At 34.2% G+C, this 22,225-nt stretch overlaps 1 protein-coding gene across 4 annotated transcripts in view; it reads left to right on the top strand.

Moving 5' to 3' along the window:
- LOC118191599 (stAR-related lipid transfer protein 7, mitochondrial) overlaps positions 1-22,225 on the top strand; it is a 60,684-nt gene that overhangs the window by 4,785 nt on the left and 33,674 nt on the right. The window contains exons 2-5 of one of the 4 annotated variants that reach the window (XM_085823418.1): positions 6,277-6,339; positions 6,474-6,649; positions 20,370-20,419; positions 21,516-21,629. In XM_085823418.1, the coding sequence (XP_085679544.1) occupies positions 6,277-6,339; positions 6,474-6,649; positions 20,370-20,419; positions 21,516-21,629 (403 nt within the window). The remainder of the gene's footprint in view (positions 1-6,276; positions 6,340-6,473; positions 6,650-20,369; positions 20,420-21,515; positions 21,630-22,225) is intronic. The other 3 variants (XM_085823419.1, XM_085823420.1, XM_085823421.1) reach the window with 3 other exon arrangements.

Genomic DNA, 22,225 nt, shown 5'->3' on the forward strand with positions numbered 1-22,225 from the left:
CTGGGGAGATCCAGGGGCTATAAGCCTATCCACCTGGTATCACTGAGACATCAGTGCTACATTAATTTTTTTGTTTCGGATTTTACCATGACCACTAAGTAGGATTGGATTAAATCCAGAATGTTGAGTTCCCGAGGTTGGAAAAAAGCACCTTTCCTTTTTCGTTAAATTTCTTTCAGGAAGAACGATTCTGCTACATTTTATTTTTTGATAAATTTCTATAGTCTTTTCTTCACCATCCTTTTTTGTCAGTGCAAATAATGACCCCTTTAAGGAAGTTTAATCTTGGAACCGTTTTTCTTTTGGAAATCATCTAAGGTGTTAATTTCTGTCTGTTGGTGCCACAGCCAAAAAGACAAGTAAAAGATGTCTTTTCATTTCCAGTTGCTAACATAAAAGTATTTTTTCACCTAGTCAAAAGTAACAGGCACTTCATTCTTGTTATTTGCCCTCTATTTAGATTTTGTTCTTTAATTTTCTTAAATGTATACTTCAGAAATTCTATCTTGTTTTTCGAGCCCAGTCCACAATAAGCTTCTGTTCTATTGTTTTATGATCCTAATGGATAATTTCTTTCAATTCATGACCTGGAACACCAATTAGGTCCTTCAATGAAATTTTTCATCCCCATTTGTTGAGCAGTTATATTTGCTTAAAAATCTAACCATCCTTTTTTTCTCTGCCCTGTTGTTCATTTATCTAAGTTATCTTCCAAAACAGGCTAGGTTATGATGCGAGTCTGACAAGATTTTTTATTATTAGGTATTTTATCCAATTCTTCTTTAGATTTTCACTGCCAAATGCATCTCATATCAACTTGAAATTCTCTACCCAAAGCCTAATTTCCAGTTTCTATCACTATCTTCACTGTCAAAAGCTTTTAAAAGCAGCTGTATAACTTTTCTTCAAGTAGGAGCCATAGTAATAATAATTTTAAAAATTCAACAAGTGTGAATAATAAAGAAAGCACTGCTACAAGTGTGCAATAAGCAAACTCAAAGCAGTGAGACACATGCAAAAATGAACGCAGAACTTGTCAAAATAAAAGTTTCTGTGGCCATTTAAAAGAATATAATCATTGAAAAATGCAGATAAAACCATGGAGTTCAACAAATGGTACATGTATTAATGTCTTTACTGAGGGCATATCGTGCTGTAGTCAGAACTGGATTTAGATTTGACCTGATCCTAAGCTATTTGAGATATGCGGCCCTAAATGAGGGATAGAGAAAATTTTTAATATGGGATATGGTACAATTTCTGGGGGTGGCCCCAAGAAAGTAGGGCATCCAAGCTATAGCTTGCGCAGCTTATACGTAAATCCGGCACTGGCCATAGTTTCACGCTAGTTTGAACTTGTTGCACTACCTTAGCACCACCTGAGTGCTTGTAACAAGCTAAAATATCGCAGTGAATTCTACATTGCCCATTTTGCTTGTGCATAGCTTAACAATCTAAACCAGTGAAATTCTAAAAACAGAGGAAAATAAAATTCCTTTAGATATGCCACAGTTTATGAACGTGGAATTACAATACATTTTAAAATAAACAGTGGTGTTTCAAGGATATATGTAAAAATAAATAAGAACAAAAATTTATGTGAAACAAAACATTAAAAACAAGTAAAAATAAAAGATTAAAGAATTTTAGCATGTCTGGAAGTTGATACATATGTTGAGTTTTACAATAAATTAAAAAAAAAAGCATAATGAAAGGACCTTAACTTTAGTATATTTATGTATAATATTTAACATATTGATTATTGTTTTGTCACTCTATGTTGTGAAATTGTGTACATATTGGTTTCATATACTGTTGGAAAAATCATTAATAGAAGCATTTTTTTTCCCTGAAGTGCAAACAAAACATTTTTTTTTTCCCCCCCATGACCATTGAACACATTATCAATAATTTTCTTTAGATCCTGGCTAAATACTGGTGGTCATAATTAAAGTGACCCTACTGAAGCCTATATATATCTCATTTCATTGAAGCTTGTTATATGTTATATAATCTATGGAGAAAAGAAAATTGCAATAAAATTGTAAAAATTCTTATCACTAGATGGCACTTTCTCATGCCATGTAGAAAAATGTATGTAAATTAGGAACTCTTTCCAATAGTCAATGCCATAAAATCATTCTTCACCATGCCTTTAGAAAAGAATGATTTAATTATCTCAAGTATCTCAAGTTCAAAGCATGGAAAGAATGATTGAACTTTATTGGTCAAGTTGTTTTATGAGAATTGTACTAAAGCTGAACTGCAAGAATATTAAAGTTTGAAAAGCTCATGAAAAGTGTCTGTGTCGGAGAATGCTTTGAAAAAAAAAAAGATTGCCGAGTTTGAAGAGATTGGGTAGTTGGATGTGCTGCCAGGAAGAAGGCAGAAACAGCTTTCAAATGAAACTGTAGAAATCATTGTTGCTGTTGTTGACAGACTGTCCTTTCTCAATAGTCTCTGATAAATGAATCGTATAGCATTATTTGTGTATCCCTTAACCTATGGTATAAAAGTTTCGGTACTCTTCTGTTACTGGGACCAGTTTCAGAAATGTATGCATGTATGTATGTATCTATGTGCATGTGCACACATACATACATGCAGACACATACACACATGCATACATAAATACATTCCTGAATCCGATCCTGGTAACAGAACAGTACCAAAGTTTCTGCAGCCCATTTCAAAGGGGTGTCCATGCAAAACCTGTATCCTCAAGACTTAATGCATAGATTTTTTACTTGCAAGTTTTGAGCAAGAATTAACTATTGATAATGCATGATTTGAAGGATTTTATGGTCAAACAAGGTGTATTTTGCTATAGACAAAGCATGAATACTCAAAACTATCACATATTAGATACTGCAAGTTCCATTGTTCTGCATGAACTGCCTCTTTATATGATTATATGGTGTGAATTTACTGTTGACTTTATTCGGAGCTCATTTCATACTGACCAGTAAGTGAAGAAACTGCTTTGTGCTCTGATGAGTGAGTAATTTGTAGACATTTTCTGAATGCCTAGCGTCCTTGTACTCTGAACTTGAATCATTATGACTTCTGGTTATGAGGATGTATAAAGAGCATGTATGGAGAGAAAACATACAGACTTTGCCTGAATTGAAAGCAAGCAAACCATGCCATGTTACTGCTGTTCCTTGAGAAATCTTTCGCGGATTAATTTTAATTCGGTTTGAACATGTGATTGATACAATAGTATGCACACTGAATAAATGTGTGATTAAAAAAAAAGGTTTTATACGTTAGAGTGGATTGAAGGGTACCCCTTGTATTATCGCTAAGTTGTTGATAATTTATCGCCAAGTTGTTTCATTTATGGTAACCTGAGTAGTTGAATGTTCTGTAAATATACTTTTACATAGAATTGGGTGCTCATTTGACTTTTTAAGTGAAAATATATCGATGTGTACATGCACAGAGTCAAGGGAGTGCGCAATGCCAAGTTTGTGCAATCCTCTGATGTTTTTTTAAGTGAAAATAGGTTGACATGTACATGTATAAAGTCAAAGCAGTGTGCAATGCTAGTTTGTGCAATTCTGTGATTTTTTTTATTTTTTATTTTATTTATTTATTTATTTATTTATTGAAGTGAAAATAGGTGAATGTATACATGGATACCGAGTTTGTGTTTAACGAGTCAAAGAATTGCACAAACTCAGTATCCACGTGCCGTCAAAAATCACCAATTTTTTCCAAGGGGTACCCATAAATATACTTTTACCATTTTATGTTTTTTGTTTATGTTTCTTGCTCTTTTTATGCCACTTTTTTATCTGATAGTCAGAATTTAAGCTATTATTGAAGTTTTCTTTTCCCCCCAATATACTTATATACCAAGTTTCAACTCAATACATCAACCAGAATGGACTCTACATAGATCTGAGAAGGGTCACTTTAATTATAACCATCTAGTTGTATTATTTACTTTTCATGTTTTTATGTCACTCTACTTGGCAATGAAGCAATAAAACAGGTACCTATTTCTCAAAATATTTATATGCATATGAATTATATTCACTTTGTCTAAAAGAATTTTTTTTTTTTTTTACATTAATAATGTAAAAAAAATGAGTGCAGTTTTCAAATACAGCCACTCATGAAAGCTTGTTTTTTCATTTTGAGTAAGCCCAAGGGGTAGTTTTATAAATGTGGGATCATGTCTAAGGTTTATACTATATCTAAGCCTCATACCTATGTTGGCAGTCTATTCTATGTCCAGTCACTTTCTCTGTTGATGAAATCTGAATGCACATATAAGATATCATTAGTTAACATGCTTAATGATTTTATAAATATCAATTTAGAAAAAATTATAATTTTTAGAATATTGCAAAAAGAAAGCATCTATTTTGTTTGGTGGCAGTACAAAAATGTACCGCACATCGCCTGATGGAGGAAAGATAAAAGGTTTGTATATGAAACATCCACTATGTACATCTTTTGACTATCTGAGTCAGTTTTGTGATATATGCAAACTAACTGCATAATAGTTATGAAATGTAATTGTGTAAAAATTTGTTGTCAAAGTTCTTGTAAAGTATTATGGTTAATGACAGCATGTATTATGATTCTTTAACAAATCACCAGAGGGAAGAGAAAAAGTGTCTATGCATTCTAAGAATGTAGAAAGAGTATAGCAGATTCTTGTGGATTTACCTATTCATTGGTGAAAAAAATAGTTATAGTTAGATAATATTGTTACGAAATGTACAGGTAAGATGGCTACCCTGCAAAGCAGTTTTAGGATTGCCATAAAATAGCAAGGAAGGCAGGGTTGCCACATTTGGTGAGAAATTGCTATTTGGCGACAAAATTGGCTATATACCATGGACGGACGGAGAACCTTCTGCAACGAATTCTTACCAGTTTAGCCCAAAATGTTCTCGAACACGAGCCGAAAGCTATATAAACCCTACTGGTCCACAGTCTGTTAGTGAGTGCCTCGTCAAGAGGGCAAGTCAGAGAGTGAGCCTCGTCTAGAGTGCGAGATAGTTAGTCAGTCCGTGCGGAATCAATCGAGTTGACAGCCGGGCAGCAAGTGCTGAGTGGGTCGTCGAGTGCACCGAATTATTCTCTTAGTGTATCGTGGTTAATGCATCGTCGGGAGAGCGTGTTGAGCTCCGGGAAAGACTGAACCGAAGAGATGGGAGCTGTGCTCTATGTGTCGTCGAGTGCATCACGAGTTGTAGTGTGGAAAGTCTCAAGAGTACGTGGAGTTCTGAGAACGACCGAACAGAGTTAGGAGCTGTACTCTGGTGCTTTGCAGTGAAGCTGTCTCCACCGTTATTGCCTGACAATGTGAAGGCTGTGTCGCTGAATGTGTCAGCGTGTTTATAACAGTTCGATGACTGTAAATGTGATTTTGGAGCTGTCCTGATTAATATCGGTAAATAAAAAGTGTGTTTCGATATTCCATCAAGTGCTGTCATCGTTATTCACTCCAAATCCACGCGAATCCCGTACGAACGTGAAGGAAGGAAATGACGTAACAACTGGTGTCAGAAAAGAAGGAAAAAATGCAACAATATATAAAAAATACTACCCTCAAGAACATAATCCTCTTTTCTGTATCAGATAATGTATAACAGTATATTTGCCCTTTGGCAAGTAAATAAAATCTGCATCCTTTTTAAACATTTGTAAACAATATTTAATAATTGTGAATTATTTTGAATATAGTTGAGATGTTTTGTTTGCAATGTACTTTTTTATTATTTTAGAAATTAATATTTTAAGATACGGCTTAAAACGGGTTACTGAAAATGAGGCCGAGCAAACTGCCATGTGTTAATTCTCTACTGAGTATTCTTTTGCTGAAAATACACATCCTGAATGTTAGTGGTTGAATTAATTTTGTGATAATAACAGAAAATCCTAATTTTTTTTAAATGCTAATAAAAAAATGTTTTATTGCATCTGGCATTTCTTAGAACTGTCAACTCTTAAGAAAGGTCTGTTAAAAGCAAGTTTAAAATATAAAATTTGCATGCCTTTAAATAATGTTTGGTTATAATGCCTAAATATTTCTTTGTTTTAATTCCTTTTGTGTGCAGTAGAGTATTGGTTGTTTTCATTTTTAGGTGGCTATTTCTGCACAATTAGTTTGCTGGCAAAGAAAGCAGTTTACACTGCAACAAACTGAAATTTTAGTTTTGCATTTTTTTTTTTTTTTTTTTCCCTTAAGCTGTTTAGCTTTTTTTAGGGTCATACTGCTTTTATTAATTTATGTTTTGTTGTATTTTTAACTAGTTTTAGCAAGTTGGATGTATTTCTGTTGGATGAAATGGTTTATTTCCGATCTTGCAACACAATGTGAGTTTATCTTTTATTTCTTCCAGAGATTGTTGGTGTCAAAGTATCATATGTGATTGTTTTACCTATTATTGTAATTAATAAAAATTTTAATTACGTGATTGTGAAGATTAGAATTTTCATATTCTATATAGCTGCATTTATGAATTGGACAGATACCGAAGCAGTGATGATCATCCCACAAAACCTATTACGGGTCAGCGACTTGTCACTAAACTGATCGAAGATGGCTGGGAGGCTGTTATTCAGAAGGAATGTGTTCAAGTTTGGAGGAAGGCATTTCCTAATTCGTATCTTTATGAATACAAAAGTAAGTGTAATACACAAATTAAAACATAACATTCTTAATATAAAAGTATCCTAAGCCCCGTTCACATGCAATGCTCTTTCGCACAGCCACCGTTTACATTAGGAAGAAATGGGAATATGAAGCAGTTTCGCCTTCAGGACCGGTTCAGATGCACATCGTCTTTAGTCCCTTAACCTATAAGCCACTGCGAGCAATGAATGATGTCGCAAACGCGAATCAGATTTGGCGGATTTCTAACGTTTACTTACATTTTTTTTGACATTGTTTACTATTGCTATAGAATGCCATCAGAGTTTAACTCTTTAATTAATTAAAATATACCTAAATTAATTTTAAATGCAATTTATATACGAGACCAAATGATTAAAAGAAGAAAAGAAACCACATATGCTGCTGAGCGGTTTTAAGTAAAATGTTTTGTGGCTGCTAAAATTTCTAACTTTGCTTTTTGAAAAAGGAATAAAATGACAAATTAATAGTATTAATATGATTTATAAATGTTTTAATATTGATTATAAACGTTTTAGAGAATATATTATAATTAATTCATCTGTTAAAATTGTTTTGAACATGTTTTATGAAGATTTTAAATAATAGCTTGTAATTTATGTTTATATTAATCAATTGAACTGGGTTTTATTTTATATCTATGTAATGGAATTCAGTAATAAAATTTTTAATCAATTTGAAATGATTTAATGACCATATAGACAGCTTATATTCTTTAAAATGCTTATTATCAGTTTGCATTTTTTCGATAAATTCTTTTATTTAAAGTCGTAAAACTTGTATAGATGTGGCCTAAATTATTTAATATTTTTACCACTTAATTAAAATTATATACTTTATAGAAATAAGAATGAGTTTTGCAAAACACTGAAAAAGAAAAATTATTTGAAGTGGAAATGTAATTGAGATAATATTTGTTTCAAAGTTTTTGCATAAAAATGTGTTTTTATTTTTTCTCAGAAACTATTTCATTAATTGCAAAATCTATCCGTAAAGTTATTAAGAACTTTCTAACAAATAGAATAAGAAAATTGGGGGGAAATCATTGAAAATTGTAAGAGAAGAATGACATTTTAATTGCTAAACTTTTCTTTCAAAAATTTTAATTAAACAAAAACTGGCAAAAAAAATTTTCGCAGCTTAAAATTATTTTGTCTTACAAAACCATTTAATAACATTCATAAAACTAGATGAAGGTTCGTAAACAAACAAAAAAAAAATCATTCAAAAGGTATCTAGTCGAGTTGAAGTCGATATGTGCATCTTTAGTTTTATTTGAACGGTTTTTCTGGACTACCCAACATCAGATAGCATTGTTCGTAATTGATAGAAATTTTCATATTTCGTATGTTTCTATGTAATTTTGTTGGATGATATTGCGTCCTCAGATATCTTCCAACGCGATTGTTTTGCTGACAGTCCAGCGAGCAGTCATTAAGTGAACCGCACAATCACTCAGTGCAGTATGGGAAATCTCTCCATTTGCCCTGCTCCCGAGAGGTAGAAATGTTCTACCTCCAATTCGAAGAAGCAGTTAGTGCTTGTCGCTGTGTGAACAGGACATAATGGGAAAACCAGTTTTTGCTGCTGGTTGAATCTGATCTTGTGAACGGGGCTCTAGAGGTAAAAAAACTAAAGCTAGCCGTTTCTTCTTAAAGTTCTGTAAAATAATTGAGATTTCCTTAATTATCTATTGTATTCTTGCTTTAATATGTTTCAAAGATGTTACTCTTTTTTATGAATTTATGTTGTCTTTCCGGGTGCCCAGACTGTATATAGCAGTTAGAGGATCCTACTGTGATACTGAAGGACCTAGGTTCCAATCCTGGAAAAGACATGGCTGTAATTGTTCATCTCTTCATAGGAGTTTATGGTGGCCCACCTATTAGGTGCTTTGACAATAAAGGAGCCATCACTTCTAGCCTTTGTAATGGCCAATCCAAAGTCAACTAAATGCCTGCCAATGCACCCCCCCCCAAAAAAAACACTTTTCTTTCTGTAACAGACAACAATATTTAAGATTCTCAGATATCTTAAAGCCATATACCTCTTCCCAAAGAAGAAAGAAAAAAAAAAAAAAAAGATTACTTACTGGTGTTCTAAATGTGTTTTATATTTCCTAATTAAACCAACTATATAATAAAAAATTTTAGTGATTCTTCCTTTGAGGTAGCAGTTCTGATTTGATGTATGCTAACAATCACAGGAGCTAAAATGATTTGTATTTATATAAAACTCTTTCAGCTTGACTATTTTATTAATTAATTTAAGGGATTAATGTTACTGCTTTCATTAATTTGCATTTGCTGCATTTATTTAATTTTAGCAAGTTGGATGATTTTTTTTTATGTAGATTGGTATAATTAGGCTCACTTAATTATTTTGAATGTACAGGCAAGTCCATGGAAAAATAGCTTACCTGATGACTGTCTCTCTGTCTGACAACTACATGTTGCCAAATAAAGCACTGTTTCAGTTTTATTTTGCCCCTTCCTATTCACTCCATCTGTATACATCACCTCAAAAAGATGCTCTGCATCTTGTCTTCTTATTGTTGGAGATAAGCTACATTTTTCCTTTTCGTGGGTCACTCTGTATTTTAAAAAATTTGGGATTTAATCATTTAAAATCAGTTTATGTTAAAATTTTATCTCATTTGCTTTTGCAAATGTACATGCAAAATTCTCTTTTTTTATTTCTCTATGTCCTGTCTGATGTAGTGCCATTTTATTGACTTGGAAAAAAAAAAGAGGGGAAAAACTAATAAATGCAAGTAGCCAATTCTGGTTTCATGTTTAACTGATTTAAAGGTTACAGTTTTACCTTATAAATGATTTGATAGTTTATAAAATACATATACAGCATTCAAAATGTGTACTTTTCTAAAACATTATTTATAAATGTTTTATCTACACTACTTGATATTAAAAATGCAACACCAAGAAGGAATGGCAAGAAAGTGATGAGCTTGGAAAGCAGAGAGACAGCAATGAACAGTAAGTGATCTTTATTTTAAAATGATTTGCATAATACAGAGTGAGAACAGTGTTGACTCAGTAGGTTTAGGACCACCTTGGACGGTGATATACGAAGCAACGCATCTAGGTACAGAGTCAATGACAGTATAAATGGTGTGCTAAGGAATGGCTCTCCATATCCTGTCAACCATTTGCCACAGATTGTCTTCTGAATGTGGCAATGGCAGGGTTTGCAAATAGTGTCTAATCACATCCCAAATGTGTTTGATTGGCGAGAGATCAGGAGAGAACAGTGGCCAGGGAAGCATCTGTACACCTTGCAGAGCACGTTGGCTGATGCGAGCAGTTTTTGGTGTGGCATTATCTTGCTGATAAAAGGCATTGGTCATTCCCTGAATGTAGGAGAGTATCAATGGCCACAGCACATCATCCACATATCATTGGGCCGTCATGGTGCCCTGAATATGAAATAGAGGTGATCTGGAATCGTACACAATTGTGCCTCAAACTGTGAATGCTGCATTGTCATGCAGTGGGGTGTTTTACAGTTGCTGCGAATTGGACCTGTCTCTACATGGACGCCACACTCGTATGCAGCAACTATCATTGGAGAAACAGAAATGTGATTAATCTGAGAACACGATCCTGTGCTATTTCATCATCCACATTGCACAAGCCTGGCACAATTGCAGATGTTAGCATCTATGATGTGGGGTCAATGGCAGTTTTCTTAACAGACACAACTAATCAATGGTAAATGGTTCTGGTTGATATGGGAACATCCAAGGGTGTTTTGAACATGCAGCAGAATGAAGGTAAAAGTAGCTTTCAGGTGCAGCACCGCTTGTCGGCAGATATGTTGATCCACGCATGCTGATGTCATTCTGGCTGCACCCCTCAAACTTGCCACATTTCTTTGTTCCAACCATTGTTGTCATAGCCAGTGAACTGTGGATGCCTCCAGGTATGTGTCAGCTGAGATTTGCGATATGGACCAACCTGCCCTTCTCAGTCCAAACACCATGCCCCTCGTAAAATCATCTGTCTGCTGGAACTGCCTCTGTTGATGACAGCTTGGCATTCTCTGCTATTATATGCATTCTCTGAAACAAAAATAAATTTTCTATGATGACTTCCCTAACAGAAATAATGCCATGAAAATTTAACATTCTGCAGATTTCTTCCCTTATATCTTCTTCAATGTGTGCTGGAGAGCTGCTCATTTCGCATCATTCGCATAACTCGGTGATGTGCATCTATGCTGAAATTTGCATAATTTTCGGGTCGCTCCTTCTTAGTGTTGCATTTTCAGTGTTCGGTAGTGTATATAGAGGTGTTATTTTTATGATAATAAACAACTGCTCAGGAATTTTAATTTGATATCTTCATAGTAATTAAATTTCCTAGAATTAGAAGTATTTGTTTGTAGCAATAAGCTGTAACTTTAATTTTTGCAGTGATTTAAAAGTAAGAAAAATTTTTGGTACTTGCATATTAACACAACCACCTTTACTTATTGGGAGTAAGTCAGTGATATTCTTGACTTTTCTCAAAAAGATTTTCAAAACATCAATATTTATCATAAGTTGACAAACATTAACAACATTTGCAGTATGAAATGCAAATTTGAATTATTAAACAAGGATTACATTAAAAAAATAGTGCAGATTCATCTCCAAATCTTTGTCATTTTTTGTGCTGTTTTTCTCCCCAAATACACAGTGATCTACACTGGTTATCATAAATTAAGGAAAAATCACAAAAATAGCAATAACTCCCTAAAAAATAAGCCAAACCGTGTGAAATTTGAGTATGTTGCCAAGTAAGAGTAGCTGAATAAAACTGCAATATGCAAATTAGTGGCGCTGCACTCGGAATATGTCATATGCGAGGAGAATAAAAGTCTATGTTTGAGAGGAAGCCCACATATTTCACTGTGATAGTGACATCAGAAATTTGAGATAGCCAATTCGTAACAATGACCCCCAGCCATCATTTGCCTGCAGAACTGCGATGGAGAGCCATTGGGAGACTAGAGGCAGGACAAAGTCAAACAGAAGTGGCCAGATGACTAAATGTGAGTCCTTCTGTGGTTCATAGACTTTGGAGGCCATTTCAAACCACAGATTCGGCATCTAGGAGGTTCAGCCAAGGACAGCCAACTGCTACGACGAGCACCAATGACCGATATTTGACATTATGTGCACGCAGGAATAGAATCACTACTGCGACTCTTCTTAGATCCTCCCTTGCTGCAGCCACCAGCAGGTTGGTGTCAATGTCAACTGTACGTAGAAGGCTTCAGGAAGGTGGTAATATGCGAGGCGACCAGCCATTTGCGTGCTGCTCACGTCACGTCATAGGAGGGACTGTTTGCTGTAAACACGACAATATGTCTACTGCACACCTGATCAGAGGAGAGCTGTTCTCTTTATGGATGAGTCTAGGTTTAGTCTAGAAAGCGATAGTAGGCATTATTTGATATGGAGAGAACCTGGAACCCCTTATCATCCATCAAACATCCGTGAAAGTGATGCATACGGAAGAGGCAGTGTCTGTGTTTGGGATGGCATCGCTTTGGGTGGACGCACAGACCTCCATGTCTTTGCAGCGGTAATCGTGAACGCTCAGGTTTATAGAGATGATATCCTTGATGTTTATGTGCACCCATGTGCCGGGGCAATAGGTGATGCTTTCCTGTTACAGGACGATAACGCAAGACCACACAGGACTCGCATCGTAAATGATTATCTTCAACAGAAAACAATTATGCGCATGGAGTGACCAGCTCGATCCCCGGACTTGAATCCTATCGAGCACGTTTGGGATGCTTTAGAACAGGGGTGGGCAAATATTTTTAAGTGCGGGCCAAAATGAAATTTTCAAAATGTCTCCCGAGCCGAAGAACTATACCGTGTACGCTATGCACATGCGAATGTTTTGGGTGGAAATTTTTCCCTGCCCAAGAAATTTTTTTGACAAAAACACTATAAGTATCATTTAAAACTTTAAAATTTAAAGCATTTGGACAGAGAAATTTGACAGTTAATAAAAGATAATAGTAATGTGTATGGTGTCTCCTTCGTGAATCATAATTTCTCATGTTGATTTCGTTTTCAGGAAACATGTTGGGAGAGCATTAGAATTTAAAATCAAAACTTCAAGATTTCACAGAACATAGAAATAACATTTATTAATGATAAACTTAATGATATAATATTTTAGTTCCGCCTATAGCGGCCATGAAAACATAATCAAGCATCAAAATTATATGACATGCGTCATTCTTCAAGTTCAAGCATCAAGTGAAATATTTTTCATCGGCGCACATCAAGAGCGCCACCTATCTACCAAAAAGACGGAACACACTCCGCCTCGATGAACATTGGTTTGTTACAACATTGTTATAAAGATCTTCAATTTTAGATTTAAACAAGTTTCCCAAACATTCAACAGTATATCATATAAAATAACAATGCATAATGACAAATTTAAATTGAATAACAACATTAAATTTAGCACAAAATTTTACAAATAAAACATACTTACAATCTCTAGAAGGAAAACAAAATAATGAAACTGCTAAATTACCATAATCCACAATTGTAGTCCATTCCCTGAATCTGAAACATAATTGAATTAATAATAGTAAAGACACAAATTATGAATATGCAATTAATGTTTTTTTTTTTTTTTTAGTTTTATTCACTCAATGGTAAGCAGGAAAGTTTATGTATAGGATGCTTCATTTTGCCCAATAAAGTTTTTAGTTTCACAACACGAACTTTTCCATCAGCACCAGGATATAGTTCAATTACTCGTCCAAGTCACCACTTTAATGGAGGCAAATTTTCGTCCTTTATCAAGACTAAGTCATTGAGGGCTAAATTTGGTTTATCCCTCAACCATTTGGTACGCCCTTGTAATTGTGAAAGATAATCTCTAGACCAACGTTTCCAAAAGCTCTGGAAAATTTGCTGTGTCAATTTCCATCTTTCAGCAGGGGTTAGCTTATTATAAGATCAGGTTCAGAAATTGCTGTTAATGTAGTCCCAATTAGGAAATGTCCAGGTGTTAAAGGATTAAAATCTTCAGGGTCAGATGAGATGGAAAGTATTGGCCTGGAATTCAAACACGCCTTGATCTGTATAATTAAGGTGTGAAATTCTTCGTATGTCAGAACCTGGGTCCCAATAGTTCACTTTAAGTGAATCTTCATTTGTTTCACTCCAGCCTCCCAAAGGCCTCCAAAGTGAGGGGCAACAGGAGGATTGAAGATCCATTGAATATTTTCACCGCTCAGGTAGTTTTAAAATGCTTCATCAGAGGAAAGTGTAGCTATGTATCTTCTTAATTCTCGATCAGCCCCAACAAAGTTGGTTCCTCTATCGGAAAAGATTTTCTTGGGTTTTCCTCTGCGTGACACAAATCTTTTCAGAGATGCTAGGAATGCTTCAGTTGTTTCTAGGTGAATGGCCTTTGTGGTGAAACATATGCAAAGGCAAACATAACATTTATATCTCGTTCCCCCTCTTCCTTTCCTAGCTTTAATTAAAAAGGGACCTGCAAAATCTAGTCCTGTATTCGAGAATGTTCTATCCGGCAATACGCGAGAAGCAGGTAGGTTGCCCATTATCTGACTGGATGTGCTTGTTCGATTTTTAAAACATTTTAATCATTTCCAAATTATTTTTCTTACAATTTCTCGGCCATTAACCATTATCCAATATTTCTGTCTCAGAGCAGATAATGTTAATGTGGCTCCTCCGTGAAGGTTCACTTCGTGAAAGTGTTTGACTATCAATTCAGTAACTTGGTGACCTTTGGGAAGAATGATTGGATACTTTGTGTTTTCTGAAAGAATCGAGTTACAGAGTCTACCACCGACTCTAAGGATTTCTTCTCTATCAAGAAAAGGATTTAATTTCAGGATTTTACTGCTGAGATTCAATTTCTTCCCTGCTTTCAAAAGTCTAATTTCTTCTCTAAATGCTGAATTTTGCATGATTTTAAATTCAAATTGCTTGCCTTATCCAATTCTTGAACTGTTAAAAAACCCTTGAGTTTTAAAGATGTAGGTTTAATATTGTGGCAGAATCTTAAACACCATGCAGTTATGCGTTTCAATTTTTTCCAGGATGAAAACCTGGATGTCAATTCAAATTCAGCCTCTTGGCTAATAACAGAACATACAGTAGTTTGACGCTGTTCTACCTGTACCTCTTCCACCATAGGCTCGATCAAAGGATCAAAAGATGATGAAGGTAAATTTTTCTCTTTTAACCACACTGGTCCATTGAACCAAAGTTTATTTCCCACTAGATCAGAAGCTCTTAATCCACGTGAAACTACGTCAGCCGGATTGTCATATCTCTTACAGTATTTCCATTGCGAAGGTAATGCAACATCTTGTATTTCACGTACACGATTAGCAACAAAGGGTTTCCATTTATCAGCGGTACCCCTGATCCAGTGAAGAACAATTTTAGAGTCACTAAAACAAAATATATTATCTTCTTGTATATTAAATAATTTCCTTAAATATTTAACTATTGTTGCGGCAATAATGGCTCCCATAAGTTCTAAACGAGGCAAGGTTAATTTTTTAAGTGGGGATACACGGCTCTTTGATAGAACAAAAGACGTACAGCAAGAATCAGGATCACGAAAATATGCAACAGCTCCATATCCCTTGAGGCTGGCGTCACAAAAGACAAAAAGCTCTATTTTATCGAAATTTACACATTCATCATTTAATATGTATTTTCTAGGAATACACAAGTTGAGAATAACTTCAAAGTACCAAGTTTTAAAATTTTCACTCAAATAGCTGGGCAAAATTGTGTCCCATTCAATACCCAATTGCCATAACTCTTGTAATAAGAATTTTATTCTGATAACAAAAGGTGCAATGAAGCCAACTGGGTCATAAATTTTTGCCACAATCTGTAATACCTTTCGCTTCGTAACGTGTCTCCAGTAAACTGGTTGTAAAAGTTCTTGTACATCTAATTTCAATGTGTCCTCATCGAAATCCCAAATTATTCCCAGCACCTTTAACGTTTTCTTATCCAAATTATCTTCCTTATTAATTAAACCAATATCTTGGCAATGATTTTTTAAAGATATGGAATTTGATTCAAATTTTCTTGAAGAATTTTAACTGCATCAGTTGATAACGAGAAAACTTCTTCAATGGAGTCTGCTCCATGGATAAGGTCATCAACATATAAGAACTTATTTAACATGTCAACAGCTTTGCTATATTTCTTTTCATAACCCTTAATATGATGTTTGATAGTGGCAGACAAAATAAACGGACTTGTTGTCATTCCAAACGGCACTCGGCACATTCGGAAAACCTTAAAGCCTAAACTATTGTCACTGTCGTCGTAAGAATGATCAAACCACAAGAACCTTAAAAAATTTCTATCTTCACTATCAATTTGAATTTGGTGAAAAGCCTTCTCTATGTCTGCACAAAATGCAACTTTATGTACGCGAAATTTTAAAATTATATCCAACAAGTTAGGATTTAAATTAGGGCCTGATATCAAACATTCATTTAACGATTTAGCTCCTTCAGACTTAGAAGAGGCATCATAAACTATTCTTATTCTTGTTGTTACTTTTCCTTCACGTATAATGGGCCTATGAGGCATATAATAACAGTTAGGTTCATTTTCAACAAACTTACATTGTTCAACAATCCCCCTTTCAACTTGTTCTCTGATTATATTATCATATTCATTATATAGGAAATCATTTTCGTTTAATTTATGCTTTAGTCCTAGAAATCGTTTTTTAGCAATGAAAAAATTATCAGCGATTTTTTTTTTATCAATTTTTCAACGGGCCGGATAAAGTAAGCAAAAGGCTTTAGAGAGGCTGTGCTTTAGAGAGACGTTTAACTGCTCTCAATCCGCCCCCTCAGACCCTTGCCGCGCTTGCAACTGCTTTTCAAGAGCACTGGTTCTCGCTTCCTATGGAACTGATAGACCGCATAATTGAAACTATCATGAATCTCTGTATGTGCTGTATTGCTTTTAGAGACGATCATATTCCATATTGAAGGTACTTTTCCTATAGCAAATCGACATCTTCGATTTGTTCATTTTATACATGTGCTAATTTCTATACTACCATAATTGTCTGGTAATTCATTTTTATGTTATTTGATACCTTACTATGTGTTGTATATTGTGGTTAAGTTTCATAAAATTCGACATGTAACTTTTTCAGTAATCGTGATTTTTCCTTCGTTATATTTATAACGAATTTATTATTCGTTTATCATTTATGATAATCAGTGTATATTTTCATTAAAAAAAATAATAATAATGAATCAGAAACTTGCAGAGATTTGGCATCACACAAGTCTCAGCAACACCTGTTATCTACCAAATGCATGTCCTCATTGTTCCGTTTAAAGATTTTGCAGCAAAGTTCTATATTTCTTCAGAAATTTTATCGTGGTTTCTTCCATACCTGGTGAGTTCCTCAAGCACATATTTTAAAGCTAAATTTAAGGCAAAAAATGTCCTGATTTGTGTATAAAAACATTGAAGCTTGGAATGCAACAGGAAGATCGCTTTTGAAAATGGCAATGTTACTTCATGGAAGGATTATTATTAGCATGGCTGTCAGAGTTTGGCAGATTTAGAAAATTTTATGTCTTCTACTAAGGTGGTTGCAATAACACGCAAGTGCCAAATTTTTAATATTGCAGACCTTTAGATCATTTCAATTAATATTGGGTCAGTCCATAAATGTGTGCAAATTTTTTGGTAAATTTTTAAATAATATAAAAAAACACAATTTAACATTTTAATCAATTATATATTATCCTCCATTATCTACAATGTCTCGCCATCTTAGAGGCAGCTTTTTTATGTCATTGCTGTAGAAAGACTCTGGTTTTGATGCACAAAAACTTGAAAGTTCATTGTGTACATCCTGTTTAGAATTTAATTTTTTCCCCAGTGAAAAATTTTGTAAGGCACGAAATAAGTGAAAATCACTTGGGCCAATATCTGGGGAGTAAGCAGGATGTGGCAAAAGCTCCCAATTAAATTCACTAATTTTTTTATAGCATTGTTCGAGCTGCATGCAGTCTAGTGTTATCATGATGAAACAGTTTCTTGATATTCGCCAATCATGGGCGTTTTTTGATCAGTTGAGTTTAGACGGCAAAGTTGTTCACTATAAACTTCTGAATTAATCGTTTGATTTGGTTCTAATAGTTTAAAACGTCCTGAACGGAGCTACAATAAGTTACATGCATTAAGGTAGTTTGTACTGTTATAAATAAATTCTGCAAATAACAAAAATATAGATGTACATAATGTTCCAATACATGTTTTCTTTTTGGAATGCTAGGAAACATAAAGGTGCTTATTTGGATTAAATATATTTTTTAACAAATTTTTACAATGATCTGCAATAAATGGATTGTCATTATGAAAATTTCAGTTGTTTCTTGGTGTTCTTCAGTGTTAAGTTTTTCACTAATTATCTGGGATCCGGGAGTCAAAAACAAGGCTAAACAGACTGAATAAGGACATCAGAAATAGTATTAAAAAACACTGAGATTATACTTGGAATGATAAAATTGAGAGTTTTAATGAACCCAGCAATGCTTTCTGGTCGTTCACACGAAATCTTCGCAGAAAACCTCCCTGTAATAAACCTATTTACAGCAACAATAATATTGAACTTACTAATAAAGACAAAGCTACTGTGATGGCAGAACACTTAAAGAAGCAGTTCATCCCCAATCAAGATCCCAATGATCCTCTCTTCTCCTATGATGTTCATTACTTCATCAGAGACTACCTTAGCAGCCCCAAAGCCAAGAATTGTACTGAATATATCTCTTCCAATCAGAAATATAATAAGAAAAATAAAAAACCGTAAGGCCCCAGGGTACAACGAGATAACTAATGTTGCTATCAAGAATATGCCACTTAACACTGTCACTAAATATGTTAGCATACTAAATGCCTGCCTAGAACACAGCTACTTTCCGAATAAATGGAAAAAAGCTAAGGTTATACTATTGCCAAAGCCTGGTAAAGACGTCACAAAACCTGAAGGATATCGTCCCATCAGTCTTCTGCCTGGTCTAGGTAAGATTTTTGAAAGTGTTATTTACAAAAGAATTGAACCTTATATGACTAGACTTCCTCCAGAACAATTCGATTTTCGTAAAAATCTTTCAACAACAAAGCAATGAGTACGAACTCTGCGAGTTCATCGGATCTGCACTGTTTAAAAATCAAAGTATCGCCTTATCAAAGTATCGCTAGCCGTGGCAAAAGCTTTCGACCACATCTGGCATGAGAGGCTAATCTTCAGGCTCATATCCCTGAACTTTAGCTGAGACATGATGCTACTAATTAATTCTTTCATCAGAAATCATAAGTTTTTCATCAGTTATGGAAATGAAAATTCAGAAGCTAAATGTTTGAACGCTGGGGTAGCTCAAGGATCTATTCTCGGACCCATATTATACCTATTTTATGTTGCAGAATTCCCTGGTGTTTGTAAAGACATGAATTCTTATCTGGGTTGCTATGTCGACGATATGGCCCTGGCCATAAAGTCACATAGCCAGGAACTTGCACTAGGCAAACTTCAAGGAACAATTCCCGCCATCGAACACTGGTGCATAAAATGGAGAATTGCAATCAACGGTCAGAAATCACAGCTTATCATCATCGGGAAGAAACATTCTAGAATACCTATCTACAAGAAACTCAAATTCTTTAATGTACCGAAAGTTAAAAAAGCCACATACCTAGGCGTAGTCTTTAACAATAGATTCAACTGGAAGGATCACATCCAAAGTGCCAGATCAAAGCATCTGCAGCTATTAAAAATCTTATCCTGCTTATAGGTTAATCTTCTAAGTTGGATCATAAAAGAAAAAGACATATCTATACAGCAATTATCAGGCCTATCTTCTGTTATGCGTCCTCTGCATGGGCGACTTACTCTCAAAGGGATATTAAGAAACTTCAAATTACTCAAAATAAGCTCCTTAGAATTATCACCAATGCACATTTCTATGTGTCTAATGATACTCTTCACAGGGATTTATGAATTCATAGTGTTGAAGAATTTCTGCACAAATCGAACAAAACTTTCTTCGACAAAGCAAGAAACTGCCTGCATTTGAAACTATTCAAAGTCTTCGATTACATAGTATTTGCTGAGGACTCACACATCCGACCACTCGTGTTATTTACCCGTGACTCGAATTTTCTTACATAATCAGATTAAGAGTGCAACTTCATTGTATATATGTATATAGGTTTCTTTATTTTCATTATTATTTTACAATGTATTTTGTACTATATTTCTGTCGCATCATGTATCTTCCAGTCGTGACATTTCACCGTCATGTGCCCTTTGGGCCAATGTGTGCTGTACACATTGCGTAAAAACAGCAATATTCCGGCAAAAGTGATGATGAATGAATTATGAATTAGAAGTTTTCCCTCATTATAAACCATGCTCTTCATAGTTCGTAATCCTCTGATCCTTAAAAACATCTTAGTAGTGTTTTACTGTTTATATGGATGTTGTAAAAATAATAACACTATTTGACGTAATTTATGATCTTAGTATTTTGTTAAGAAATTTGTCTGTGTTTGGACGCATTCTGTGTAAGAATAATTTTGTTTTTTAATTGTACTTATGCATTTTTTTTTTTTTTTTTTTTTTTTTAGTTATGGGAACATTTTATGACGTACCTGCAAGAACATTCTTTGCTGTGCAGGTAAATTAGTGCATTTTGAGTACATAAATCATAATTTTTTTTAAACTTAATTACAGTCAAAAGTCTTTAATCCGGATTTTTCTGTGCATGTGTAAACGTATAATGCGTTTACGCATGTGCGTAATATCTTTATGCATGTACATATGCGTTTACGCATATGCATAATTCGCTTACGCATGTGCGTTTAATGTATAACCGACAATATAAGCTAAGCTAAAATTATCTAATTATCTATTTCAGTTAATGTTGCAGAATGCGTTGTTCCCTAATCTTCGAATTGGATCCGGCTTATTATTTTTTGCAGACTGTTAGAGCAATTTTATAAAAGTAAGCTTGAACTTTCGATTATGTCAAATAAAATTTCCGATTCTGGAGCTGCCAAAGGATCTACAAAGCAAAAGCACGTTTCGATGTCCATTAAACAAAAAGTGGAATTGCTGCAAAAAAATGGATAAAAGCATGACAGAGAGGTGATTTGTTTCTCTAACGATTCCTAAATCTGTTTATCAATTTCACGCTGCTCTGCGGGGGGGGGGGGGGGACGTCGCGGCGCACGATGAACTGAAAGTTTATCTGTCAGCATTATCCTCGTCTTCAGGGCAGATGTTTTTATTTTATTCGACTTATAATTCCTTACTAAATGTAGTGTGTCATCTTGATGTACTCCAATATGATTTAAATCAATTTCCTCGTCATTATAAATATCACGAATACGCATAAAATAGTTTTCTGGTTGCAATTTTCTAATTTCCACTATGCGTAATGTATGCTTTACACATGTGCGCATTGAAAGAAATGTTTAATAAAGTAAACAAATAAATATTAAGCTTTTTTTTTTTTTTTTTTAATTTTGATACCCTTTAGATCACAATTGCTCTTTATTTCATAAGTTACGATTTCATATTTTTAATTGTATAATTTCTGCATGCAATCTTACCAGATTTAAATTGATGATCTATAATCCGAAATCGTTGAAGTCCCGACGAATCGGGATTAAAGACTTTTGACTGTATGATATTTCCCTGTTACTAAGATTGTTTATGCGATATTTTGTTTTTTTAATTCCAAACTGAATGTAGTTTTGATCTTATTTCAGACAGACATAGAATATAGAAAAAAATGGGATAAGCTTGTTATAAAACTTGACATCATCGATAAGGAAGCTACTGAAGGAGGTTGTGAAGTTATGCATTGGGTTATGCATTATCCTGTATGTGTACATTAAGTTTTATTTTGTCATACTTTCCTTAACTTTTTACAGTGCCATTTATTTTATATTTAAAATATGGAAAGGTAAAATTCCCCAATGTTAAAAAGAGTTAATGAAAGATCATTATTCTTTTTATATAGAATAACTTTTTGCTGAACAATACATTTTGATCTAACAACATCAGTAAGGAAGATGTTGACAGATATTATGAGATTACACACTGGGTTATACATTATCCCATATGAGTATGTGAAGTTTTTTTGGGGGGGGGGTCACATTTTTTAAGTTTTCACAGTTTATATTTATTTTATATTCAGAATATGAAAATATTAAATTCACCAGTGTTGAAAAGTGTTAATAAGACAATTATTCTCTATATATAAAGTAACCTTTTTGCTGAACAATGCATTTTGATGTAAAATGTGCTAGTTTTTTTAATACTGTAATCAAGTTTGATTCCCCCTCCCCCAACTTCTTTGTACGAAGTAAATGAAGTATTGTAATTGCAAAAAATTTTGGGTATCGCATTTTAACAAAAATATCCATTTTTATTGCTATTGAATGGAATTTAACGATGTTGTTTTTGTGTGACATTT

This window comes from Stegodyphus dumicola, chromosome 9, assembly GCF_044657685.1.
Source record: "Stegodyphus dumicola isolate Sdum_Otavi_A_Nest chromosome 9, ASM4465768v1".
Taxonomy (NCBI): domain Eukaryota; kingdom Metazoa; phylum Arthropoda; class Arachnida; order Araneae; family Eresidae; genus Stegodyphus; species Stegodyphus dumicola.